The following is a 27,888-nucleotide window of genomic DNA, read 5'->3' as shown; positions in this document are numbered from 1 at the left end:
ACTGAACCAGTATGATGTTGCCAAGATTAAGCTGCACATCCTGGAGGCAAATCGGTAGTAAATCATAGTGTCACACAGAAGACATGTAGGCAGGAGATGCTCCAGTGTAAGATGCAGAAATCCTCTCCTAGCCACAAGCGAAAAAGAAAAAGCTGCAACAGTGAATGGACCTTGTTTTATGGTGCTACTGACATTAAAGGAGCAAGTGGAGTGGAATATGTACCACACTGGCCAACTGTCTGTGTTGTTACAGTAGCCAAGATCATGAATCATTTTGCCCCAGGCCTCTCAACTTCTGAAGCTGATTCTGGAGACAGAATGGTTTGTTTGTCAGATGGCCTGAGATTGATTCTCTGTTGCTTTTTTTGTTTTTGTGCTCTCTCTCCCTTTGCTTTCTGACCCTGGACACGCTGGCCTTTCCTGCTCATTGGGGCCGCATTGTATTGATCTACACAAAACAGCTGTAAGTACACAAATAATCTCTATGCGTTAGAATAACACATAGAGAGTATTTTTTTCAACCATTACGTTTGGAGAGGCAGCATTCAGCTCTGCAGAACATCATTTTGAATTTTACTCAAAATCTCCAGAGGACAGGGTTAGGGTTAGGATTATGACATGATGTACACATCTAGATTATTTCCATTTGATTTAATGGTGGCATCTGGGATTAGAATATTTCACTCAAGTGTGATATATCTTTAATGAAAACTTAAATAAGCAGAATCAGGGTGAGTATGTGAAGTTGTCAAACTGTTAGGGTTCGGGTGGTTAGAAGATTGGGAGTGTATTTCAGTTTTGGCAGCGTGGGAATGGGGCGATTAAAACTTTTCTTCTAAGCCTTGCAGCTAACATGGGGGTGCGAGATTAGATTTCTTCATGGTTTTGATGTGTGTATTTTTTTTACTGTCTTACAGCAGCAAAAGAATCTGGAAGGATATGTTGGCTTTGCAAGCCTCCCCAACCAAGTGTACAGGAAGTCTGTCAAGAGGGGCTTTGAGTTCACCCTGATGGTCGTTGGTAAGAACACACGCTGCTCAGCCCTCTGTTTGCCCTTGTTTCATATGAATCATTTCATTGTATTTATTGTGGTTGGTATTTTCACTGCGGTTTGTTTTTGAGAGAGAGCGAGAAAGAGCGAGAGAGAGAGATTGTGTGTGTACACCACCATATTAATACACAAGGGACATGCCCCCAGCTTTGTAGTGTTAATTGCTGAGTCAGAGAGGAGGGGGGCATTGCTTTGCTCTTATTGGAATTTATCTTGATGTCAGGTCCTTGACACTGTCTCCCAGAACAGAAACATTTGGGATGGGTTTATCCAGAGCTGCACTCAGCGAATCAAAAATGCAGACATTCTTTTAAAATGCTTGGATGTGGTGGTTGACACCAGGCCAAGATCCTCCTCGGCTGATCAGTCCCTGTTTGGAGGGAAAATGTTTCCTCGGGTCAAAACCATTTCCTGTGGTGGGACCGACAGAATTTGTACCCAGCATGCCTCTAAGAATAGCGCATCTCCCATTGCGTTCACAACACTTTGTTTCTACAGGCTTTTGCTTACAGTACTGCTGATACATTTCAGCAAGTGTGCAGTCTTTTCATTGCTGTTAGGAGGTGCTTACATCAGAACATCTTCATGATAAGGCACCTGGAGTTTGCTTGCTCCTGTTCTCTGCGGTATCTTCTGTAAAAGCTGCTGGATGGTGACCAAGTGGTCCTCTGGAAACTGTGAATGCTTAGATGTGTTTTGCGACAAACAGCTTCATTTTGGGATTCATTTAAAAAAGATACAGATGGCATTGCATCCAGTCCTCTGGTCTTGTTGGTAGTTAAATGATTGCAATTGTTTTTACGGTATCACCCTCTTGCATGGACACGGACACACACACACACACACACACACACACACACACACACACACACACACACACACACAATATTCAGCTTTTCTTGGCTCTGATGAGCTGTGAGCCCACATGTCCCCACTGCGCAACGCAATGCGTCACCAGTGTGGTGTGAAAGAGGAAAGGAGGATGAAAGATAGAGGAAGGGAAGGAGAGAGATGGGACTCGTATCACCAGCAGTGACTGGCACGTCTGCCCATGCCTCATGAAATACATGACCCAACAACCTGTTCAGTTCACACACTACAGAGCAGCTCATTTCGCAGGCCTGTCACCACTTCATGTTGCAGTAAATTTAACAAGTCCATACCCACAGAAACTTGTTACATGCCATGCATAAAATGTACGACAAACAAATGCTACAGTACAAGTTCCACACATTACCCTTTGACTGCAGCTCTGGTGTAAATGGTGGCTCGTTAAATATTGACTTGTGGCCAACAGCCAATGCAGACAGTGGCATTGGTCATTTCCGCTAATGATCCTTTTCATTGGGAGCTTGGAAACTGGGCCCACAATGGCCAACCAAGTTTGAGAAGGCTCCCGGACCGCACAGCCAGTCAGCCGCACACAACAAGAGCCATTGTCTGTGTTGTTTCCTTAGCCTTTCAACTGTTAACCCAAATGGATTAATGTCTCGGGCAAATGTCAGTCTCATTCTTGGATAGACACATGGCCTTTGATTATCTTTAGGATGTCAACAGTGATCTTTGTGGGGATATGATACAGGGTGTTGGGTTTTTGTACTAAACATTTTCTATATTTTATTCCTAGTAATGCAATGCTTTACAGTCTGGCTAACTTTCTAACTATAACATGAATAGCAGAAGTCACAGTGTTCCTGAAATACTGATTTGTCTTCTGCTTTTGCTTTTTCCCCCCAGGTGAGTCAGGGTTGGGCAAATCCACGTTGATCAACTCTCTGTTCCTAACAGACCTGTATTCAGCAGAGTATCCTGGACCTTCACATCGAATCAAAAAGACCGTACAGGTACATTTTGAGCAAATAAATGTCATCTTTGAGCTGAGATGTTGCACATGGTGTTAAATCCACTGTTCTGTGGGGTAAAAAATAACCAACCACTTACACAGCACTAAGTAGACCAAATGGCACAGTTAGATAAACAACATTGAAATGGCTGTGGCTGGTAAGATTCTCTAAACCACCAGCAGCTTTGGCAGCTATCCAAACCATCATTTTAACGTTTTATTTGAAAATGTGGCCAGAACTGTGGCCAACAGAAAAAAACATCAAATACAGACTCTGTAGCGTCTCATGGCACATCTGTGTTAATGACCTAAATGCCTAGTTAGTTTTCAATGTGGCCTCAACTCTGTAGCTCCCATGCAGATTAACTGCCTTGGCTTCTAAGATGAATACGGTTAACTTCTTGTTACAGCAGCAACTGGACCATTAACAAACATAACATATCATCATGAAAACATACATGAATGCACTGTGTATAAAACAGTGATTTACAGTGTTACAGTGCCAGAGAACCTGCTCTCTGATCGTCTGAATATTGAAAGTCTGCTACTTTTATGTGTTTTTATATGACTTTCTGTAATTGGATACAGCTCTGTTAACAGCTGACTTGATTTGTAAAAAAATACCTTTTACCACACTGTTGACTTTACATTGACAGATGTGCAGTAAAACCGTAGTTTCTCACAGTGGTTTCAGAAAGTCAAACTCAGCTCCTGCCATAAATGCCGTCTTCCTTAATTACACAACATTGTCCTGAATCTTGAGAGCCTCAAGAGCTGCACTTCATCTGTCTGGCTCCTGACTGACAGCACTGCTATCTCCAGATGCTTGTGTGCTTCTCTGGTTTCTCAGCATAGTTAGCTAATAGCACAGTGTGCGATGGCGTGTTGCTACATGCTGCTATCTTGAAGTGTTTTCTATGTGAAATATATGATCTGTGATGCTATTAGCTTATAGTGATAATGATTTCACAGCTAACCCTCCATATTGTGTTTTCATTTTTATTATTAATTAAAGTTGTTTGGTTTCAAAGGCACAGTTTGTGGCAGAAGTAAACACAATGTGCCCTTCATTCTTTCTCCTGTGTCAGGTGGAGCAGTCCAAAGTTTTAATAAAGGAAGGCGGAGTCCAGCTTCTGCTCACAATAGTTGACACCCCAGGGTTCGGAGATGCTGTTGACAACAGCAACTGGTAAGACTTTGCCACAACTTCAGCACAGCACAGATAAGATTCCTTCATTTATAATCCTTGAAATGTCAAAGCTGCTGTCTGCCATTCCTAATTCAGGGGTACATCTGGGTCTTTGAGGGGCTTTCTTAACGTAAGCTCTAATTTGTATTACGCAGCTGGCAGCCAATCATCGACCACATAGACAGCAAGTTTGAAGACTACCTGAACTCTGAATCCCGAGTGAATAGACGACAGATGCCTGATAGCCGAATCCACTGCTGCCTGTACTTCATCGCCCCCTCAGGACACGGGTGAGTCTGGAGACAAATTCATAAGACAATTAAGGCCTTTTTTATGTGGGCACTTTTATTCAGAGCACTCTACACCACCCACGTTGTTAGTATGGGCAGATCCAGTGAGATTCAAGCTCTTGAATTTTCCCTTCCTTGTTCAATACAAAGAGGGGATGGAGGTAAGGAACGAATTGGGAGGTACGAATAGGAAGGGGGAACAGTGAGAGGAAATGAGTAAAAAATAGTGTAAGGAGGGAAATGAGAGGTCAGGAGTGCCCCAAAGGTCAGAGGACCTGGTTTGTGACTGGAAATGAAGGTTGCTGGTTCAGATCCATATGCAGTCTGGAAAATGTATGGAAGTGCAGTCAATAAAGCTCTTCCTTTTTAGCATTTTCAGCAAGGCTCTGAACCCCCTGCTGCTTCTGGAGCAGCTCGGTGGCCAACAGCATGAAGCTGTGGTCATGCTGGGCAGCTCAGTGTGTGTTGTCTTACTCTATCTCCTACAAATACTGCTGCAGGCCATAGCTGTAAATGATCATGTGAGTCAGAGCGTCTTGCAAAGTAAGAGTTAAAACTTGAAGCTTTTAAAAGGGAAAAGGGGGGGGGGGCATAAGCAATACAGACAAAGACTGTGGCAACATGCCCAGCAGATGATACTGATCGCTAAATGTTTCATAAAGAGATGACTGTGTGGAATTTTAATTGTATTTTTATTATTCACAAACCACCAGATCTTCTAACGGCCAACAGCTCAGATGTGCTCGTCTTGTCTTTCTTTTAAGATGTGCACGCGTTCTTCTGTGATTCAGTCAAAGAGCACAAAGTGTGGGAGTAGTGAAACTGAGAAACTTGAGGTTATTTCCTGCCCTGAAATTTTTTTTTGATAACTCATTTAAATGCATGTATGGGTATGAAATTATGCTCATATGAAAGCTTGCCTCTAGTCAAGACTCTTGACCTTTTAAAACATCCAAAAGGAGCTCATGCTGTTAGCCATTGTAGAGCAACATAGTGTTGTGTTTGTGTCTGCTGTGTGGAGCTACCCAATTTGTGTATATGCAAATGTCTCACTTGCCCTTAAAGCTGTTGACCGTGACTTAGTGTAAACAATGAAGAAGCCTCTGTCCTCCTTTCTCCTCGTGTTTTCGTCCGTCCTCTGTGAGACATTGTGTTTGTACAAGCCTGTTCTCTGTACCCACACAAGCAGTACTTTAGCCTTGAGGATGGGCAGCGTATGTTCTCTCTCACACACAGAGAGAGAGGGAGAGAGAGAGAGAGCATCCCCTCATAACACCAGCTGACTGCTCTCACACAGCAGCACAATGACCTCCAACACTGAGAGACAATCTGGACATTGAGCTCCCAGCTGAACTCTGGTTGTCTTAAAGGTTTGAGGACAGTGACTCGATAAGGAAAAGAGGTTGAATCCAGTCATGAGAGGTGTTCTCTGACATTGTGCACCTCAGTACGTAGAGCTGAAATGATTAGTCCATCGACAGAAAAATAATTGGCTACTATTTTGGCTTTGGTCATTTATCAAGCAAAAAGAATGAGGAAAAAATGCTGCAACCTCTCAGGTTCTCAAATGTTAGCATTTCTGACTTTCTCATATTATAGTAGACTGAATACCTTTTTAGGACTTTTGGTCAGCCAAAACAAGACATTTTAAAATGGCACCTCGGGCACTGAGAAGTTGTCATTGCCATTTTTTTTCTCAACATTTCTAACAATTATTTCTTGTTGTAAGTTGCAGCCATAATATTATGAAATTCTGTATTTTTTTTTTTCCTTTTCTGTTTGTTGTGATTTTACGTATACATTGCTCGCTGTCTCGTATATAGGTTGCTTTTTGGCTTAAGTTTTTGTTCTCTCACAAAATATATTACCCTATTTGTGTAAGACAGTTTTGGAAATGTGTGTGTTTGTGCCTGATGGGTGCTGAATCACTCTGATTCGGATGTTTTGGGGTTTTCTTCATTGTGGCTGGACAACAGCACATTCTCCTGGTCAGTTTGTGTAGAGTCAAAGCAGTGAGAACTCCAGACCTTAATTTATTGTGTTACTCTTCTTTCAGATAATAACAGTTGTTATCAGCTGTTGCATTCAGGGTTTTCTAAGTGTGTCAATGCAGCACTGTGTTGGCTGCATGGCTGTTGGCAACGTGGCAAACATGCATCCCACTCTTAATACCACCAGCATCTGATTCTGCTTCAGGGCAGATTTCAACTCAGAGGGATATTTCCACTGTGGTGAAGAATCAAACAGAGATTAAGTTATTTTTTATGACAAAATATAAAGTGAAATGCAACGCTATAACTTGATAATTCAGTCATGTCAAATGTTATTTATTCTGCTCAAAAAGAGCCAAGAATAGAAACGCTTACTCACGACTACATGGTCATTTTCTTAGACATTACAAACATCAGTCAGGCGTCACAGCTCCACTACTCCTCCTTGTGTTGTCTACAGAAGATCCAACCAAGAAACAGAGATCAAATGTAAATCCAAAAGCCAGTCAGACCCAAAATATTCCATTTACTCCTATAATGACAAAAGATCATGAAGCATTTTGTTCTTAAATGTGCTGGACAGGCTTAAGATATCAACACTCAGTCCACTGTACAGAGTGATTCAAAATGATTTGACGCTGCTTGCAGTATCCAGTTGAACTACATGTGAAGCTGTATCTTTATCGCCATGCAGACTGAAGCCCTTGGACATTGAGTTCATGAAACGGTTGCACGAGAAAGTCAATGTCATCCCGCTGATTGCCAAAGCAGACACCCTCACCCCAGAGGAATGCCAACAGTTCAAGAAACAGGTCAGTGGTTTCCACAGCGGCATACTACTGCAGTAAAAGTATCCCAGATCTTTTTTTCTACTGTGGTCATCGGTATGTTGGAGAAAATGTGCATCACGAAGCAAACCCAAATAAAGTAAACCCTCTTTGGTGTTTGTACGGTGATGTCCTGCACTGTGTGGAAGGTTTTCTGTACATTATACATACATATTAATACAAAAAGCAAGATAAGTAGTTCCTGTAAGAACAATAAATAATAATGAATAATGAATCATTTCAAGTTCCATTTTAAGTGTGCTTTTGTGTTGTGCTTTATTGCATACAGCAACATCTTTTAACCACTTTGAGTTGAGTTTGAATGCATATAAACTAGGAACATATCAGGTACCATTACATAATGGGCATCTTCAACATCAAGCTAAGGCTGTAACTGACTGGATACGGTTAGGAGAATGAAAACTGTGATCTGTAAGTCAATACATCTCGAAACTGCAACAAAGAATATGTCGCATCTAGTGTCACACATAGACGTTTCGCAGTGTCAAGAAGACAGGTGTGACCCAGAACCACAAGTCAACTTTTCTCAATAGTAGTAGTGTGGAGAAAAGTTGCTGAAAGGTCTCTTTTCGTGTTAGATCATGCGGGAAATCCAAGAGCACAAAATCAAGATCTACGAGTTCCCTGAGACAGACGATGAAGAAGAGAACAGGGTTGTTAAGACAATAAAGGTACTGTATGTCACCTGACACGTCATATCACGCAAATTTACAAACCCAGATACTTGTATAAATAATGGCTGATATTGTTCTTTTGCTAGGGCAAGTTGCCGCTGGCTGTAGTAGGAAGCAACACCATCATCGAGGTGAACAGCAAGAGGGTCAGAGGGAGACAATACCCCTGGGGGGTTGCAGAAGGTATGAGTGTTTATTAGTTTTATATTACTACAGTGAAAGAATGCGTAACGCTGAAATTAATTTACAGAAATGGAAGGAAGTCATGCATCCATATGAATGTGGGCTCAATAAAAAACAGGGAAACTTAAAAATGTGTCGCATCAAATGTAAAATAAAGAATGTTGTTTATTTATCCAACATGTAAGCATCATGACAGGACAGCATTCCTGAAAACAGTTTTTTTTCTTCTAATACTTAGCTAACTGACCTCTTGTTTTCCTTTCTAGTTGAAAACAGTGACCACTGTGACTTCACCATCCTCAGGGATATGCTCATCAGGTACTGAAAAAACGAAGACCAGTATCATTTAACTTTAGTAAACACTTCAGTCTTTTTTTGTATAAATTATTTAACTTAGAGCTGTAGCTGAAAGAGCAGTTGAAGAAGTACTCCGAGAGGATTTAAAATATTTTGAATTCTTTGTCATCCGTCCCCAGAACTCACATGCAGGACCTGAAGGACGTGACAAACAACGTCCACTATGAAAACTACCGCAGCAGGAAGCTGGCTGCTGTCACCTACAACGGAGTGGACAACAACAGGGCTAAAGGTCAACTGTCCACCAAGTAAGTCCTGGACAGAGTACACTGGAGACATCAAGGCAGGCAGGATAAAGTTCACTTCTAAATAACGTTATCCACCGTCTGCCTTATTTTGTACCTGCAACTGAGATTGTGCAGAATAGAACAGGACCTCTGAATTTACAAGCTTGTTAAAAGTCTTACATTTATTTCACAAAAGACTTTTCTCTTGCCTTCCGTTGGCAGTAATGTAATGTTTTAGTATCTGATGGCAGGCTGTCGGAGATGTGATACGCTTGTGTGGCAGTGGATTGTGTGTGCAGGAGGCTGTTCAGTCCTTTAGACATAAAGCAAACACTGCCAACTGTCCATTTTAGCAAAAGCTTAAAATAACTTAAAGGAATTAATCATTTTGAATTGGTTAATCCATCCATTTTATGCTGCTTATCCAGGTCACATGAACTTAATGAATTATATATATTATTGGGAATTATTGTTATAAACTGCTGGTAATTACTAGGCCATATATTTAACTTGGTGAACCTGCAGAAACCCTGATAAAGCCCCATGACTGACGTCTGGCCTATAGGAAGTGATTGCTGACTTGTTGTCACATTATTTACTCCTATCCTCATTTATTTAGGTATTTGGGTTCCAGGTAACCTGAAAGGTCTAAGTTGGGGGAGTTCATTCATCGCCCATTTCTTCTCTCTGTGATGTTTGACAAACACTCAGTGATTTTGCTTTCGTCGTAGCCTCTCACTGCACTACTTTGCATAAAATCATGCCACTGATTTTCATTCAAAGCACCATGCTGCTTTCTCATTCATGTAGTCACAAGCAAATGGCTAACTCACTCAGCTATAATTTGAGCTCTACAGCTGAATGGAGGCCTCACACCGCTGATGCTAACACACAGCTAAACATTTGACCAACTCTGTTAATGTATTTGACGCCCAGCTCACAAACTAGACATTGTTATATTTTCCAAGCTTTCTTTTTTTCCCCAATGAAGAAGTAGCTGAAATCACAGAACACGTCTGGTTTTATTTTAGTGCATGACCTCATTATCGCATGTTGTGTGTCTCTGTGTGCGCGTGTGTGTGTGTGTGTGTGTGTGTGTGTGTTTGGTTGTATGTGTTTTTGTTTTTTAGACATGACACAGTTGAAGGAATGTAAGTGGTCATTTTTTCTTATTTTTAAGACCCTTATGTATGCTGTTCATTTTTCTGTACCCTTCCCTCTCTCTCCGCCGTTGGCTGTATTTGGGTGTTTTCTTCCCTCCCTGTTGACTTAGGGCTGCTTTCCCCTCCTGACTTCCCCTCCGTCAGTAGATATTTCCAGGAACGGCAGGAGAAAAGCTGTGAATTGCCACACTTATGAGTGTAGTTTTTATAGCTATGTATGTGATGCGTGAACAACAAAGCCTTTTATTCTTTCTACTGCTGAATCCATTGCTGCTTCCTGCTGCTGCTGCTGGTAGCCCTGCTTGTAGTAATAACAGAGACCTGTACATGAGATGTATGGAGTGGTTAAGAATGATTACGAGATGCACGACATCAACATAATTTCATTATATTTAAACTACTTAAAGGTACAACTTTGAACCTTTTTCACATGAGACAAAAATGTGATTATGACGCCGCTGAAGAAGCAAACGCAGATACTGTGTAACAATAAGATAAACAAAACGGCGATTATCGCTCTTGTCATTTCTGCATGACGTCAAGTTGAACAGGCACAACATCTGTGTGCTGAACGAAGAGTGTTGCTGAATTTAATTTGCGTTAAAGCTCCCCAAAAACCCCCAAATCTGAAGGATTTCTCCATAACTCTAAACTGAATATACAGTGATCAGTTTGGAGAAGAAACATCCTCAAAAACTCATGACATGACATCACATTTTACCAGCTTTACCCCGCACACGGTTTCAGATCCTCTTTAAAGCATGCGATGAAACAAGCACCATCCAACCACCTAGCATCCACAAGTTAGCACAAGTTTAGCTTTCTCTCTACAGTGGCTATTGTGTACATCCCTAGCTACTAACCTTGTCTTAGTAATCAAAAAGTGAAAATGTTACCCTAAATCCTACAAGAATTACTCCAAAGCCTAACTCTAAGTATATATTTCGGTTTTAAGATTGTATCGTTTGCTCCTTTGTCTCTTTGTTTCCCTTGTTTATGATATAATGAAAATAACCACTGCGCCAAAATGAGGGTAAACCAGGCTTTACTCATGTCGTCATTCCTGAATATACATTCCTCGTAACCTCTCCTCATATGTCACGACAGGTCTCTGAACACTTACACTGCAACAAAACATCCTGGAGAGCTTTACTAACACGTAACCCACCACTCGCACTAACAGTCAGTGTTCACAGGTTCCTCGCATTAGCTTTTGGGCCCTTCTTCTGGTTCCCAGAGATCTCACGGTTGGTTTGGTTTCCTGTTCCTGTCACAGACCTGTTGGATCCCGCCTTTCCTAAAACCTTTCCTCTAGCTCTGTTTTCCATCCTGAACATGTTGCATTTCTTTGGGAAATGAGACCCGATGTCATCACGATACAATTTGAGATTTGTGCAGAGCCTTTCTGTCAGCTCTTGGAGAGGAAACGTTGCACATTTTACCTGTTCATTGAAAACAGCTGAAAGTAAAACATTCTCCTTTGTACTCCTTTTATCCTTATCATCATCTTCTTCTGTAAAGGTTTCTAATCTGCATGCAGAAACATACAAGAGGAGTGGAAATGCTAAAATACGATCTGCAGAACAAATTGAAATGATGTTCAGTAAATTCAGTTTTTAACAGCCACGCTGTTGGAAGACTGAAATTCAAATTATTGTGACAGCTCTAATACAGGGTGACATGAACTGGTGAGTGGGCCGGCGCCGGTGCTGCTCTGTAGTGCTGGTCTGATTCTGTGTGTTTTTGTGTGTGCGTGCTCTCACGTGCTCCCCGTGCAGGAGTCCCCTGGCTCAGATGGAGGAGGAGAGGCGGGATCATGTGACTAAGATGAAAAAGATGGAAATGGAGATGGAACAAGTATTCGAGATGAAAGTGAAGGAAAAAGTGCAGAAGCTCAAAGACTCTGAAGCAGAGGTAACACACACACACACACACACACACACTCTCTCTTACGCCTGGTTTAATGAACACATGTCCTTGTGAAGTTACTCCTCTTGGTCTGGGCTCCTTCCTTCCTGTTGTGTTGGTGGTTACACGTGCGATTGAGAGCGTCTGGTTGATTTGTTCTCTTTGCTAGTTCCCTCTTTTGTACCCGCGTGTTTTATTTATTTGTCTCAGAATTGGTGTATTTAGATACGTTTATAATGTGTGTAACGTGCAGGCAGTAGGACTGTCGATGACGGATCATTTCCGTTAAACGATATCTGTTGACATCTGTTTGAAATTATTTCCATGTGTGTAGATTATTGCAACAAGATGAAAATGCGCTACATCTTCTTTTTTCTTTTTTTTAAACGAGTATTGTCCAGTAATGACTTCCACTGTTTATATGAGAGGTTCCTTTTATAACAATGAGAGAATAACAGCAGCACCGCTTTGACACACTCATGTGGCAGTTCTGTAAAAGCAGAGCTGATTTGCGGACCAATTATAGATTTCTATAGACGTATATAGATGTCATGTTGTAATGGTTTTATGAAGTCAAACGCAAAACTAAACCTTAAAACGAATAAATTAAACATTAACTTAACCTTCTCGTGAAATTCATGATGACTTTATTTCTCTGGAGGTTTAAAAAAAGGGTCCAAGTTTTGGTCTCTGTTAAATCAGCCATTTCTCTCCAGTTTTGTTTGTTGTTAAGCTCAGTTGTTCCAGCCCAACTGGGCTCTCTGGTGTCTCTCTGATTCAGCTACAGTATTGTCTGTTTAAAGGCATTCAGTGTCGCTGAAGAGGGTCTTGTGTGTTGTGTAAGAAGCCTATAGTTCACAGGTTTTGCAGTCTGTGTGCTGTGTTTTTCAGTTTTTGACTGCATGCGTGACGGTGCTTGTAGGTACAAAACACTGACGCCCTCCTCTGTCCCGTCCGTCTCTCTGTAGCTTCAGCGGCGTCACGAGCAGATGAAGAAGAACCTGGAGGCTCAGCACAAGGAGCTGGAGGAGAAGAGGCGCGTGTTCGAGGAGGAGAGAGCGAACTGGGAGGTCCAGCAGCGCCTGGAGCAGCAGAAACTGGAGGCCTCCAGGTACAACTGACGCTCACTGTCACACTTTTCACAGTTCAGTTGTTTATTTTAACAAACCCAAGCAACACATATCATCCCCTGTCATGCACAAATTCATCCACCATGGGGTTGACAAACACCGAAAGGTTCAGTGGAGCGTAAATGGTGGACAGTAGTGGATTAGTGCCGCCTTGTGGCCACCTGACCCTCCTGCAGAAGGACATATTGGATTTTATGTATGTAAGCTGTCAGACAATTGGATCCCTCAGTGCAGCAGCTCCTTCCTGTTATTCTGCAGGTCGGACTCTAAACTGATACATTCAGCTCTTTCTTGCTTATTATTTATTGCGTAACATGTTATGTCTGCCTATAACATGCTGCTGGCACTGTGTACTGAGCGTTTTTGTCCACGCTCTACCGAAAACATATTCCATCGACCGGTCATATGGCCATTAAAGTGAAGTGACTCTAGACTCTTGATTAAACACAACCTTTAAATCCCCTGAAAAATATTTACTCATCTGCATCATCACGCCTGTATTGGGTGTGGTTTGATCACTTATTAAATTCAAAAAAGTGTGAGAAGTGTGACACCTTTTTTCCATCTGAGCTCAGACAAAAACATACATTCAGAAATCTCTCATGTGAAGAAAATCCACCTTTGGTCGACCTGGTCAAAACCCATGGACATATTGAGCTCGTGACACAAGTACATTGTTCCTTGTTTGAGGGGTCACAAGCCAGTAATACAGGGAACCGCTGTTCTAGACAAGGAATACAAGGTACACAGCATGTAGCTGCATCAGCCAATACTGTGAAGGCTTTTTAATAATATCTTATTTCCTACAGACAGAACTTGCAAAGTGATGTATGTATTTGCGACTAGTAGATCTGAAAGTAAAAGTCGTTTAAACTATTGTTACTGATTCGACAGTGTGTGTCTTTCCTCTTCTGCAGGACTCTGGAGAAAAACAAAAAGAAAGGCAAGATCTTTTAAAAGACAGTCGGCAGGACCACCCCAACTCCAGTTATTTTTGTTTGCCAACGTTGCCAGTCAGGACACCAGTATGTGGCACTGACATCACCCACCTCCTCTTCTTTTCTCCTTCTCCCCCTTTCTCCCTCCCTCCTTCCCCTCCCTCCCTCTTCTCCACCCCGTCCCTCTTCTCCACCCCGTCCCTGCTCTGTCTGCCAGCACAGCTGTGCTCCTGCTCCCAGCCACTAGAGGGGGTAGGTGAGGAGGTGGAGGGGGTCTACATGTACAGTAGATCTGCCACCACAGAGCCCCCTCGCTGCCTCGGGACTGAATGTCAAAAACAAACACAACACAAAAAGAATTAACCCTGTTTTAGAAAGGCCAAACCCATATTATTATTTTAATTATTATTATTATTATTGATGTTATTATTATTATTGTTGTTGTTGAAACTGAATACTGTCCCCGCCCCCCACTTGCTGCTCTCTTCTTTTCATCCCAAGGTTGCTTTTAAAAGACTGATGTGTACAGTTTTATGAAGAGCACTGCAGACAAAAAAAAAACAAACAAACAAACCCATGAGTCGTGTCTGACTGTTGTACAATCAAGTTCTGGTGAATTTTATTTGTTTACAAGAAAAATGAGAGTAACAGTATGTGAACATTAACCTGATCTTCTGTCGTGTATTAAAGTGAGAAGAGGACAAGGCATTAACTAATCCTTTTTGTTTTGTTTTCAGTGTACTATCTGGTAAACATTTAACCCTGTGCGGCAGTCAACGGAAAAACCTGAAATCAATAAACAATAAAATGCACCTTGGGCCTTTTTATAGATTTAAAAAAGAAAATGGCTAAAGCTTCTTTTTTTTCTCTGAAATGTAACGCTTTCTTTTTCCTCTGTGTTTAGCTATTTGCATTAGCCTTGGACCACCGTTTATAATGTCATAAGTGTTATATTTCACTTTAGTTTATTTTTATATATACCGAGCCAGCTGAAGTCATAACTTCTTTTGTATGTTTAGAAAATCCTCAGAGACTTGAGAGCAGCGTCCACTGTTGAAAAGAAACACTTTCACGTACAACAGTGATCCTGGACGCTTTGATAAGAAAACAAAACAAAAACAATATTTCAATCACTCTGCGGGAACGATCAGTGGGAAATGAAGAGTCAACACCGCAATTTGCTTTGGCTATGTACTCCATCTCTGTATTTTTAATTTTATTTTTCATTTGTATTGTACAAAGTCACTTAATAAACCTGTGATGATATCGAGGAGTGAGATGGGTTTGTTATGAAAACTGGTGTGGACACATTTTTGTACATAACACTGTTCTTTATGTCATTGAAATATTACTGTTAAATGTGTTTAAGTAATACGTTTTTCCACTATTTTACTGAACAGTAGATGGCGCTGTTTGCCTAAAAGTTCTCAGCATTGGCAACGGCGTCAAACTCTACTTTCTTTATGAAACAATGACAAACAAAATAAAACCTTTTAGTCAGTCTGAAATGAAACAAAGTGAGAAAACAAGCGCAGATCCTCAATCTTCTGTGCAGCTCACAGGGCTCCTGCAGGGGTGAAATCAGCAGTTACCAGGCAGATTTCCACCGAAATGACCCTTCAGTATATTTAATGTCACTGTTGGAAGTATCATACCTTGATCCTCAAAGCTCCTTTTACCCATCAGACCCACAAATGTTTGAAATTTATGCCCTGGGGATAAAACCATCAGTTTTTAAATATGCCTGGATTTATATTTGCTGCTGAAAACAAGCAAAATAATAATACTTACGCTTGCGTGCTGTCTGCGTTTTTGCTGTTTGGAGGGAAATAAATTAAATGAATGATCAGACCTGAACTCAACAGTCTTAAACATAAATACAGTGTTCATTTGTGTGAAATGCCTTAAATTTGCTTTACCGGAGTCTTTCTTCCCCATGAGCCCGAGATACTGGCGGGGTCCCGGTTTTCTGGTCATTCTCAATAATACATCTTGAAATACTTCAGAGTTTGGCCATTTGTTCTTGTATGAGACAGAAAGAATGCAAAGAAAGAGATTAAATATTGCAAGAGTGTCTCTTCCAGCAATTGAGTAAAATAAATCATTTTGCCGAGAGTATTATTAAGTATTATAAATTGTTCTGTGTTTCAGTGAAGATTTTTTTTCCATCCCAAAATCTTTTGTCTCTCTGTAGAGACACACATGCGAATAAGTTTGACAAGTCTTACCTCTTCGACGCCCTCTCTCCAGTTGTCAACATCCAGGTCTTGACAGAAAACATTTGTCAGAAGCAGCACAACTACTAGAACACATTTAACCAGCTCCATCATTGCAAACCGCGCGTAATTTCACCCAAATGCTTCTGAATCAAAATATAAAAGCCGAGTCCTTTTAGCCTGGATTACAGCTAATAATGAATATTTGTGTGCAGGTAGTCTACACCTCGCTGCTGGATTATTGAGAACAGACAACAGCGCGTCTTCCCTGACGATGCGCCATTGCTCCACGGTGTCGATTATCGCTCCATTTGCGCACAGTGGCTTTTACGCACAGCTGGAGTGGATGATTTCGGTCATCTCCGGCAATTATTCTGTGAGTCACAGGGCTTGATATTGACATATGTTATAATTAGTATGTGTCTCATGCGCAGGGTACTTAGACTACATAGGTCACTCGGCTAACCAATTGAGCATAGGGCGTTAACACTTAAACTCGAGACCAAAACTGACGTCCTGGCCGGAAGAAGATTGTCAGATTCAAGTGACAAAATGGCCAAAACTAGCTTTATCTATTCCTAAATTATAAAGATGGTGTTGTTGGATCACTCAACATAAGCTGCAATCCAACAGGGACATCTGTACAGTATCCAGTTATTGAAGAAGTATTCAGATCAGTAGTAATGCCACCGTGTACTCATTTAGAAGTAAAAATCCTGCACATAAAAAATACACAAGTCAAACACTGTACTGAAGTATTAATGCTAAAATAAATCAATGCGCTGAATGGCCCATCTCAGAGTGCTGCAGTATCATATAGCCCACTATATATTATATTCTTTCATTATTATTACTGATGCATGTTACAGTGTAAACAGCATTTGTAACTAGTAGTTAAATCTATGACAAAAAATAAAATCTCATGAACTCAAAATACATTTTCATTTATATTAATGTATGGTGCAGTGAACATACCTCTACTTATATGTTTGGTGTTTGTTGTAGTAGTAGATGTTATATATAATGTGTAGTACTCTAGTTTTATTTGGCTTTTGTACTTCCTTGACACTTTAATTTCTCCTTGTGGAATCAATAAAGTTTATTTTATGTGTTTTTGTATCTAACAAAGATTTAATCCATACATTAAAACAAGTCTCGCGAGAAATGGTAGTTCCGTTAATTGTAAATTAGCATATGGAGATGCTAAATTATCCTAATTATATTATAATTAGTCTATTCTCCAACGTAGATACCGTGATATAAATAAATGATGATTTCCTGCCACTTCTTAACACAATATATTTACTCATGGAATTAAAAATCTGTGTGTTTTATCTCTAATTTGAATAATCTTGATCAATTTGGCAACCAATGGAAATCCCGTTCAGCCCTCAGCTGTACGGTTTGCGCGTTTTTTAAGCTTTCTGTCGCCCTGGGGCCGCCGTAGACGGCACCACGGCACGCCTCCGACTCAAAAGTCTTTAGAGGCAGATTAAGATCCATGAAAACGCCCCTCTGATGCGGTTTAACAACAGTCCGACCTTTTAAATTCAGATCGTCTCAAAAGAAATGCTCGGAGTCGGTTGTTTGTGGTGAGTTCAGGCTCATTCGCCGTCAGCGGGAGACATGGCTTTGCTGCGTTCAAAGTTCTCGATGTTGTGGTTCCTCGCTGTTGTGACAGCTCGTATCACTGAAGCTGTAATGAAACCGAAACTGATCGAAGATATGGCGGCCTGTGACTCCCAAGACAACACGGTCAGCTTGAGATCCAGTAAAGCCTCCACAGACGCCGGGCCGGAGCCGGGGGACCTCGCGGCCCCGTTTACTGTCCGAACCCTGGATGGAGAGTTCTCTTACCAGCCCGGTGCTCTGCGGGGACCCCTCATCATTCACGCCTTCACCAACAAGTCAGGGTTCCTGGAGTGCCTGTGGAGCTCGGAGTCGTCCCTGACCAGCCTGGTGCAGGACTTGCCTAACAGTACCCAGGTGCTCTTTCTGTCCATGGACGACTCTGCGGTCAGTGATGTTCTGTGGATGAGGGACCAGGTGCAGCGGGTCGCCATGCACAGGTGACCGCACGGGAACCACTACTGCTCTGTCATCTCTGCAGGGGGCATCAGTGGTGGAGGAAGTACTCACATCCTTTATTTAAGGAAAAGTAACAATACAACAACCTTAAAATACTCCAAGTAAAAACCCTGCATTCAAAATCTTAATTAAGTAAAAGTACAGAAGTGTTATGAGCAAAATGCACTCAAAGTATCAAATGTAAAGGTACTCATTATACAGAAAAATGGCCCCAGTACATTTACTTACTATCAGTCTATTTTGAATAATTAGATCAATACTGATGCATCAATGTGTAAGCAGAAGTGTAGTATTTGGTCGAGTTTTAACTACTTCACTTTACTGTTAGCTAGTTTAGATAAAAGGGGTTGGAAGAGGGAAAAAAAATACACAAACTATATAGATTTTGTTTTTGCTTAACCCTAACCCTTATAACAATTCAAATCTCTGCTGCAAAGATTGATCATTTTAAAAACAGTTCTGGCAGTAAGTTTAGTTCAGTCTTTACTGTCTGACTAAGAAATGTCAGTTACACACATGAGCGGTAAAAACAAAAAGTAAAAACAGGTAAAAAGCAATAAATAAGAACAAGCAGACAATAAAACAGGGTCTGTCTTGTTGGATGTAAATCAGTTACTGGAGGGGAGAAATTGAATATGAGTTTTTAAAGCCACATAAAACATCAGAGGCCAAATCTCTAACATGTCAAAGGTGCTGTGTACTGAACCAAACACAGACAACTGAAAAACAGGAAGTGCAGTCACAAGTGGAAACTACTCAGCAGGGATGTCAGGTATTTATACACAAGAGGCTTTCAAATACTCACATGTGACCTAATGTGAGAAACCTGTGTTTGAGTCTCCTTTCCTTAAATAAAGTACTCACTTTTTTATTTTGTTTTAGCGTTAAATCTCAATCAGCGTAACTGCCTTCGTCAGGGTGATCAGGATCAATCTCATCTCCAATAACACGCAGTTCCAGACGTTTGAATTTGCTCGGCTAACTTAATTCATTTTCTTTAAACTTTTTTTTTTACAGAGACTTGACTTGACTGTGTGAAGAAATATAACCGTGATGCTTCATGTCAGTTCTGTGCTCATGTTTCTGCAGTAACAAGGAGGTTCTGTCCAGGCTGCACTTCTCCCCGGTGCCGGTCTTCGCTCTGGGTAACTGGATACCCGGCGTGTTGTACTACTGGGGCGGCGCGTCACGACTCGGCCAGGCTGCTTTCACCTCCGAGGGTAAGAGTGCTGTTCTCTTCATGGGCTCAGATTCTGTGACTGGTTGTTGTCCGACTCACCTGTTCAGCAGAGACACATGTAGTATGAACTGTTTGTATTTGGAAGTGGGACTGTTGTTTATCAGTATTATTATTATTATTGTATTACTAATATGTATGCAGCATTAGATGTATTCTTTTATTCTCTCTTTTCCTCTTAGCATCCTAACTACTCTAACAGCAGTGTACATTTGTCTTTATTTTCTTCGCCCACAATAAGTGACAAAACTTAAAGGTCCCCCCCTTTTTTCCTGTAAATTGTGATTTATTTCTTCTTTTTTTTTCGGGTGACGCATTTTACATTCAAGAGAAAACATAAAATAACCATTTATAAAATAGAGAAATAGTTGTGAATGATTTATATTTTGCTGTATTTGATTAAGCGGCTCTATTAGCAGACTGATTGACAGACTCTGGCTTCTGATGTATAACAAGCTGCCTGTGCTTGTGCGTTAATTTAGTTATTGGATTAAGTTATGGAGCCTTGAGAGCACTCTAGTCTCTGACCGCGTTTATTGTTCTTGTGTAGCACGTTGAAAGTATTTTGTTGACATTTTTTCCTTTTTTGTATTTGAAGAAGAACATTTTGAAACAAAGAACATTTCATTGAACTGCATGCTTGGACTTTATAGCTTAAACGGGCATTTTCAGGAAATAGAGGGAGCCACAGTAACACCCAGCCTCAAACCCTGCAGGTCTGACTTTGTCCTCAAGCTAACAAATCACATCAAATCAAATCAAATTTATTTATGTAGCACATTTAAAAACAACCAGAGTTGACCAAAGTGCTGTACACGCCGACGTGAACGGCACAACAATAGCCAGTAAAAGACATCAGTAGTAAATAATAATAAAATAAAATGAAATACAGTAACAAGCAGCAGTATCACAGGCTGGAGGCTCGATGGGTCGAAGGTTTCTGATCACCTGTTCTCACCTCACAGGGTGGAACATGCCTGTGGTGATCAAGAGACTCGACGCCAGGTATGACTGGCTGGTGTCGCGCTGGGATCAGAGGTCGTATGAGCTGATTGATGCGGGTGATGGGTGTGATCCTCCCCCCTCAGTGGCGGGTGCCGTGGCCTGGGTGTCTGAGGGCAACTGCTCTTTCTTCACTAAGGTCTGTTAATGGTGCTGCTTCACAGGACACCGGTGTGGAAAGTGTTTCTCTAAATGTATGATAGATATTCAGTTCACTATAGAAACAATGATTTCATATGACAAAGAGAAAACACAGATCCTCACATTTAAGAAGCCGGAGACATTCATTTTTGTCATTTTTTTTCTTGATAAATGACTTAAATGAAGAATCGATTATGACTGTTTTCTGTCCATTGCCTGTTTCATTAATCGACTAATTGTGTCAGCATTTTTAATCTCACCATATAAGAGTTACATCTTTACAAAAGAGGACCATCAAGGCCTAAACAATAACAAATTCTGGATCAATGGACAGTTATTATTATTATTATTGTTAAATAATGTTGGTCATAGATCTGTCACTCCTTCAGATGTGATCATATACTTCTGTTTGCTTTTATGACTCGTGACTGATTTTTGGTGGTTAATTAATTAGTTGATACAGTGGACAAAAACTATTTATTATTATTATTTATTAATCGTTTATGAAGAAAAATTACAAAACGTTCTCTTGTTGCAGCTTCTCAAACGTGAGGATTTGCTGTTTCTCTCTGTTTTATGTCAGTAAATTGAATGTCTTCGGGGTTTGGACTGTTGGTAGAACAACACAAGTTATTTGAAGAGTGACTCATCACAATCTGCAACTATTTTCTGACACTTTGTGGACTCAACTAAATCAACAGATTCATTGCTAATGAAAGTAATCGTTAGCTGCGATCCTACTGCTTTTTCTCCTTTGTAGTTTATGATGCCCTCCTCCGACTTTCATCTAACATCAACATTGGATCCTGTTTGCTGTTCTTCCTTCCAGGTGCAGACCATGGCCAAATCCAACACCTCCGGTGTCCTTGTCTACGCCCTCCCTGGTAACCCGATCCAGGACATGAACTGCGTCGGGGATGAATGCGACACGACGCTGAGCATCCCCGCTGCCATGGTGCACCTGGAACCCTCGGTCGCTCAGGCGCTCCAGTAAGGCCGACTCACCCGAAGGATTAAAAGCCTTCTCGCTCTGATGCTGAACATCCTCGTACATAGATTAACTGAACACGTTAAAGGTCAAAGTAATGACTCTCATCAGTCTGTTTGCTTCCTCTCTGATGAAGCTGCTCACAGCTTTAAATAATGCTTCCAGAATCTTACACAAGCTCTTCAGGGTCATGTCCTGAAATTCAGTCTTTCCATGTCTCCAACAAACACAGAGAATCTGAAGATTTAAAAAGCATTAAAGCTCATTAAAGTTACTGTAAATCTTTTGAATGTGTACTGTAGGTCTGGACAGCGGGTGTTCGTGTCCTTCCAGAACACCCCGTCTCCAAACTTCTTCTTCAGTATTGACCAACAGGGGGCGCTGGCTGAGATGGGCCGCTTTCTTTACCCCTCATTCAGCTTCATCAACTGGCAGGCACAGTGGTAATTTTACACTAATTTTAACACTAATTTTATTTTTAATTTCTTGAAAAAATCCCTAGATTGAATAAATCTCCACAGAGGCGTCGTAACAGTTCACGCGTGTGAAAAGTGTGTTTTGTCTGTGAATTTGTCTCCAGGTTTGATTTCTACGCGGATCTGCAGACCAGACTTCAAAATCCTGCAAAGGTTGTTTCTGTTTTTGACAAAGTCCAAATGCAGGGGGAGAAAGGAGCGGTGGCTACAGTCGACCTGCCGTCAGGTAACCTCACCAACAGCAACATCATGTGTGAGATGGGCAGGTTTACATGTCAGGCATTTCAAACCGAACCAAGTATTCTATGATTGTCGTCGTGGGAAAAGCCCTGAAACTGGATTAAGACCGTCATGTGACACTAAAACTACCAGACTAGTGATATTATTCTTTAGGTTTTCAGCATTAAGACAAGGTGTCCGGTTGTGTTTAATAGAAGGGAAACTATAAACGTGCAAAGAAAGTTTTTGCAGGTTTAACAGACTCTCTCTGTGTGGCTGTGGTATGAGAGGACGAGCAAACAGATTTATTTAACCTTGATGATATAATCCATTTTTTGACCACTCGAAACAACAACAACAACAACAACAACAACATTAGCAGGGAGAGGTGAGGGGGGTTTGCATTAGCGCATCAGTGTGAGCTTTTACTGCAGCATGAGGAGGAACACCAGCACTGTTAAGCATTTTAATGATGCTAACATTTGTACCTCGTGTCTCTCTGCAGGCTTGTTGGACTTTGACCTGCTGGAGCTCGATGCGTCCCTGTCGTGTCCCGGCAAGAGAGACTCGTCCTGCGCTCACTGGGATCACACAGTGCAGCTGTTTGTCTGCTGCGATCCTCTCGGTCCGTACTGCAACACGGAGCTGGGCCGATGGATCACTGCCTTCCGCAGGTCAGATTTTGAACTAATAAAACTAATAATTATATATATAATAACTACTATTCTTATTAATAATCGACAGCTGTTGTGGAATACATACATCTACCTGTGCTGTCTGCGGGGCTTCTATCTACATTTAAGGCATTAAAAAGTATTAAAATGAAAATCTGAGACATAGCCATTTAATAAAAGTCTGTTTTGCTACTTTCTGTTGACAAATAATTGAGCACAATAATATTTTAACCCACGTATATATCATTCACAAAAACATCTGAATTTGATAGAAGTTAGAGGTCTTTTTCAGTCAGAGAATTTATTTCTTTCCGACAGCAGAAACAGTGATTTGTTGACTGTTTATTTGGCTTGAGCAGTAAAAACCACCATGTGTAAACGCACCAAAAAAATATATATCAAAGGAATAGTTTGACATTTTTGGGAAATATTCTTAATCACTTTCTTGGTGAGAGTTAGAGGAGAACATCGATACCTCCCTCATGTCTGTACGCTAAATGGCTAGTTAGCTTAGCTTAGCAAAAACACTAGAAACAACCCCCTGTAAAACCACAACTCTCACAATTGCTACTCTTTGGTTTTTGTACAGATTAAACAAACAAGATATGTGTTAATTAGCGAGGTGATGGTCTTTTATTTAACTTTAGACAGACCCAGGCTTGCTGTTTTCTTGTTTCCGGTCGTTACGAAATGAAGATTTAGTTTTACATGTGTGATGAGTTTAATCTGACGTAATCACCACATATAAATACGCACAGTGAAATGTTTTGTCACATTTCATTATGTGTATTCATAATTAACATAATATATATTATATGGAATATTATTACTGATATGATGATGAATATTGATTTCAACCACATCACCCAGGACAGGAACACACCCAGCCCTTATTCCTGGTAGAATTTAAAAATGAATACTTGAATAGTCCCAAATGTGTTTGTTGTGACCTTATTCCACCTGCTATGTGTGATAGGATTGTGTTATTTTGGCAGAGGTATCGGGCGCTGGCTGACAGACGTGTCCCCTCTGCTCCCCCTGCTGGACAGCAACAAATGCACCCTCACCATGAAGACGGTGCCGTGGGCGATGATGTGGATCGTCTCCCTCAACCTGAGATTCAGCATCAGCAATCAGACCGGTATGAACTGTTCTAACGCTGAAGCTGCGTTCGATTTGCAGCTGGAAAACTGTGTGTGAAAGAGACAGGTGTTCTGAAAACAACAGAAAGTTAGTTGTTGTACTTTGACCCAATGATTCTCACATATTTGGCTCGCTTCTCAACACAGTCAGCAGTTGCAGCTGTAGCAATAACAGCAATTTGCATCGATATTCGTCTTCCTTCTCAGTATCATAACTCAGTCAAATCTGAACACACAGACATGGTGATTATCTCCAGTAAAGGTCCATAAATCTGCTTAGAAATCATAGAAAAAAGAACCTGCTCCAGAACTTGCCTGAGAATCATCACGTTTTTAAATTTTCTTCAGTATCAAAGTGCTCCAGTGATAGTTGTCTGTACATCCGTGGGTACACTGCAAACAGGAACTGCTAATAGCTAATTCGGCACCTTTAATGAAGACAATTTGCCAAAATGTAAACAAATTTGGAAGAAAACGAGTTGTTGCCCACAGCTGACTTACTTCCTGTTTCCATCCTCCATGTTTCTCAGTTTAATTTACAGAATAACAATATATAAGTTCATGGTTTGATTCAACATATCACAGTGGTGTCACGAAAATGTCAATACAACAGTGACGAGTGCCTGAGAGTGTAAATTCAGTTGCGTGACCAAAACCAAGTGTAATATCTTCCCATCAGCCACAGCACTGAAGCGTTTAACAGATCTTAAACATTGAGTCAACACCTTTGTACTGTACAATACAACATAACATGTCACATGTCACATATTAAAGGTGCATTTCAGCCGCTACAACGTGGAGATAACATATAACACAATACTCACGGTACAATTTGGAGCATCCTCGTTGTCAAAGCTAACACCAGCTGTCAGAGACACTCAGAGATAATTTCATGGCCAGATCTGAACTCTCCCACTGTGAGAGTGGAGAAAAAAACGTCATCCCGGAACATTTTCTCTCCATTTTCTCTCACTGGAGGTTTTTTTCAAAAGCAGAGAGCAGGAAACTCTCCGCAGGAAGGAACAGTCTGCCTGTCAATAGTTACTGGAAGATATCTGGATAGAAATGACACTCACCGCATAGACGAAGCTTTTTAGTTCCAGGAAATATTTTGACTCAGCTTCCTTATCAAAATAGTCTGATTAGGGAATAAACAGGAGTCTGATTAGGGATGATTAGAGACATGCCGTCATGTGCTTCAGATTTTATGAAGAGATTATTATGCTAATGTGGTCAGGAAATTTGACCATGTGCATATTTTCTGCCAAATAGTACAATACAGTACTACGTGTTTTCACTGTTGACTCATAAAAACACTAAGAAGCTTAACAAAACATGCACATTTACTCACAAAATGTAACTGCAACAGGGATCAAATCTAACATAAAATGAAAAGTAAAAGCAACTGATCATGCAATGTTTGCTGCCAGTAAATACTGTCCAGAAATGAACCACGATATTGATCAAACCTATGTACTTAATTTCCCTGGGAAAAAAACAGAAATTAAATGAATTAACAATTGCCAAACTAAATAAAATATGACAGTAGTACAGAGAAATGAAGCCTAACAATTACAAAACGTGTAGAAAAAATACAGGTGAGAACAAAAACAGTGATGAAAAATGAAGATAAATACAGTCAAATAAAGTATATTTGAGGCCAACAAGGAAAGAAAGTCATGAAAAGAAGTCAGATCATTGAGTTTGATGGTGCTCAATTTCTTTAGACATTATAGGCTCACAAAAGAAAGGGTGTTGAGTAAATTTGATTATCTAAATGGAGCTAAAAGCTGTTTTTGAATATGAGGAATAAGGAAACACTTAATGAGCATTTCCTCTCTGCCCTTCTATATAAATAAACTCACTGACTCACAGGTAATGGTGAAGAGAGGCTCCTCCCCTTCAGAGTCATGCCACTGTACGGCGGGGGAACCTTCGACAAAAACTACAACAAGAGATTCCAGCCGATCAAGTTCCCCGTCCCGGCATCGACCGAAAAGGTAACGGATGTGACGCTTGATCATCGTTAACCTTTTCAAGAGCTTCCTGTCTGTCTGTGTCGGTCTCAGCAGCTGTGTGTCTGCCTTCAGGTAGAGCTGTACGCCGTCATCACAGCCCACGGCAGCGACGAGAACAGCTGTGGAGAGTTTTGTGTCACCTCCCACCACTTCTTGTTCAACGCTGTTTTCAACAACACCCTCGTATTCGATTCTGCAGGTGAGAAACGAAAGCTCAGTTTTCTGAGCCCTTTTAAGGAGGAAGTTGAGTCAACATGAAGGATTGAAAGTTCCAGAAATTAAATCTTGAAAGTCAAACACCCCATGTTGATCAATCTGACACATTATTAGTACATTTGCGGGACAGTAAAAATGTTTTTGGCCTGTTTAATGTGACGAGCTGAACTTTAAGTTTAATCATGAAATGTGTCAGTGAAATGTATTTGTATTTGTTTGTCTTCACGTGTCTTGTTTTGTCTGACAACAATGATATAAAACAGAAAGTTTGAGAAGCACTTACTGTTGTATTGTCATATTTTTTGGGGGTCGTGGTGGGGAACCATCAGGAACACCGCTGGGCTGCACCACCCGGGTGAAAGAGGGCGCGGTACCAAACGAACACGGCACATGGCTGTACGGGCGAGGGGGCTGGTGTGATGGACTACAGGTGGACCCCTGGAGGGTCGATATCACCAAACAGGTACAATTCAAACTTTATCATTTGATCTTCACTGCATTATTGATCTCAAACCTTTTTGTTTTATGTTTTATCTGCAGTAGCTGATGTTTAAAGCGGCATCAGTCAATGTTTTTAAATTCACAATGAAATAAATGAAAGGTTTCGTTCGTAGCGATGCACCCACAGAGAATTATCTCCCGACTCTGCCGTTCCCTTCAGCTCTACGGAGCGTTTTAGCGTCTTTCAGCTCATTGTTTCACATTTAGCAGCTAAAAAGCCATATATTCTTCTGAGGAGTTGGTGTAGACTGAAAACACAGCTAAAAGAGGAGTGAATATTGTACATACAGTCACCAGGTGAAGTAAGTAATGTTGCTTGTTATGCTGGATGTGTAAACTGCTTTATAAGGTGATGATATGCCAGTGTTGTTATTTTCTGTTTGAGATTTTTAAATTTAACCACCACACACTCACATCCAGCGTTACTGAGGACAAGTTTAGTAGAGTTACAGGAACATTTGAATAGAGTAAGTCCGTTAGATTTAAGGGGCGTCAATTATTCTGAAGTGAGTTATTGACCATAAAGGCTCTTGATATATGATCATGTAAACCTGTTCCTGCCTGGGGCGCTCTCGTGTTCTCAGCCGTGATGCGCAGCACAGTCCTGAGATCAGATTTCCTTCAGGATTTAACTGCAAAAGTAAAACGACTACATGTTGCACATAATGCCAGATTTGGGAGTTTCCTTCTCTAATTTGTCTTCTAAGTCTAATATTAGTATTGTTCAGCTTCTGACTTACAAAGATTTGATGATGAACAGCTGCAAGCAGTCGTATTCAAGGTCGCTATGTGTAGAATTGATTTGTAATTGTGTCGCAAGTTTTTGGGGGAACGTGCGTTGCTGTTTGTGGTCGTTTCTCTTTTGATAAATACGAGCAACGTTTCAATCTGAGTTTTATTGATACAGCTTGTTCCTGTTTCTGTCCTCTTTCAGCTGAACATGAGCATGTTTGAGTCCAACACTGTCGTCTACTTCGGCTTGTTCGAGGGGCAGGATCCTAATCCATCCAAGCAGCCTGGATACATCATCATGTCTTCTTTTCTTGTCTTTTACAAATGATGCCCTGCACTGTAAAACTGTAAAACTGTCGACGTGAGTGAATGAATATGACACTGAATGTACAATCAAGCCAAAGATTAAATTTCTATTTTCCTACTGCTTTCTGCGACTGTTTCCT

General features: G+C 40.9%; 3 protein-coding genes across 3 annotated transcripts; 2 read left to right on the top strand and 1 right to left on the bottom strand.

Annotated features, from left to right (window-relative positions):
* The first annotated feature begins 914 nt into the window (after positions 1-914).
* septin7b (septin 7b) lies at positions 915-15,058 on the top strand. The gene is made up of 12 exons (XM_070912186.1): positions 915-1,020; positions 2,789-2,895; positions 3,983-4,083; positions 4,239-4,373; positions 7,059-7,176; positions 7,791-7,883; positions 7,973-8,069; positions 8,336-8,387; positions 8,546-8,674; positions 11,595-11,730; positions 12,693-12,835; positions 13,772-15,058. The coding sequence occupies exons 1-12, from the start codon at positions 1,011-1,013 to the stop codon at positions 13,809-13,811; spliced, it is 1,161 nt and encodes a 386-aa protein (XP_070768287.1). The 5' UTR covers positions 915-1,010; the 3' UTR covers positions 13,812-15,058.
* LOC139290412 (protachykinin) lies at positions 14,882-16,164 on the bottom strand. The gene is made up of 5 exons (XM_070912187.1): positions 16,021-16,164; positions 15,712-15,814; positions 15,584-15,607; positions 15,448-15,504; positions 14,882-15,359 (listed from the first exon to the last, which is right to left on the bottom strand). Exons 1-5 carry the CDS (start codon positions 16,120-16,122, stop codon positions 15,349-15,351), a joined length of 297 nt encoding a protein of 98 aa, XP_070768288.1. The 5' UTR covers positions 16,123-16,164; the 3' UTR covers positions 14,882-15,348.
* Positions 16,165-17,733: 1,569 nt separating this feature from the next.
* LOC139290075 (uncharacterized) lies at positions 17,734-27,858 on the top strand. Its single transcript, XM_070911766.1, has 12 exons — positions 17,734-18,077; positions 19,186-19,316; positions 20,299-20,474; positions 21,306-21,466; positions 21,767-21,907; positions 22,045-22,166; positions 22,665-22,833; positions 23,829-23,974; positions 25,851-25,975; positions 26,066-26,192; positions 26,539-26,672; positions 27,645-27,858. Exons 1-12 carry the CDS (start codon positions 17,734-17,736, stop codon positions 27,768-27,770), a joined length of 1,902 nt encoding a protein of 633 aa, XP_070767867.1. The 3' UTR covers positions 27,771-27,858.
* The last annotated feature ends 30 nt before the right edge of the window (positions 27,859-27,888 follow it).

This window comes from Enoplosus armatus, chromosome 9 (assembly GCF_043641665.1).
Source record: "Enoplosus armatus isolate fEnoArm2 chromosome 9, fEnoArm2.hap1, whole genome shotgun sequence".
Classification (NCBI taxonomy): Eukaryota; Metazoa; Chordata; class Actinopteri; order Centrarchiformes; family Enoplosidae; genus Enoplosus; species Enoplosus armatus.
This window is presented reverse-complemented; position numbering and strand designations above follow the sequence as displayed.

Bases quoted from the DNA above. Each gene is read 5' to 3' on its own strand.
- septin7b (XM_070912186.1), top strand. The intron at 8,388-8,545 runs GTACTGAAAAAA...ATCCGTCCCCAG, and splicing joins CTCAGGGATATGCTCATCAG to AACTCACATGCAGGACCTGA. The intron at 12,836-13,771 runs GTACAACTGACG...CCTCTTCTGCAG, and splicing joins CAGAAACTGGAGGCCTCCAG to GACTCTGGAGAAAAACAAAA.
- LOC139290412 (XM_070912187.1), bottom strand. From the start codon at position 16,122: ATGATGGAGCTGGTTAAATGTGTTCTAGTAGTTGTGCTGCTTCTGACA. The intron at 15,608-15,711 runs GTAAAGCAAATT...CCCTCCAAACAG, and splicing joins CATGGGGAAGAAAGACTCCG to CAAAAACGCAGACAGCACGC. The intron at 15,505-15,583 runs GTAAGTATTATT...TTTTATCCCCAG, and splicing joins AACGCAGACAGCACGCAAGC to GGCATAAATTTCAAACATTT.
- LOC139290075 (XM_070911766.1), top strand. From the start codon at position 17,734: ATGGCGGCCTGTGACTCCCAAGACAACACGGTCAGCTTGAGATCCAGT. The intron at 18,078-19,185 runs GTGACCGCACGG...ATGTTTCTGCAG, and splicing joins CAGCGGGTCGCCATGCACAG to TAACAAGGAGGTTCTGTCCA. The intron at 25,976-26,065 runs GTAACGGATGTG...GTCTGCCTTCAG, and splicing joins TCCCGGCATCGACCGAAAAG to GTAGAGCTGTACGCCGTCAT.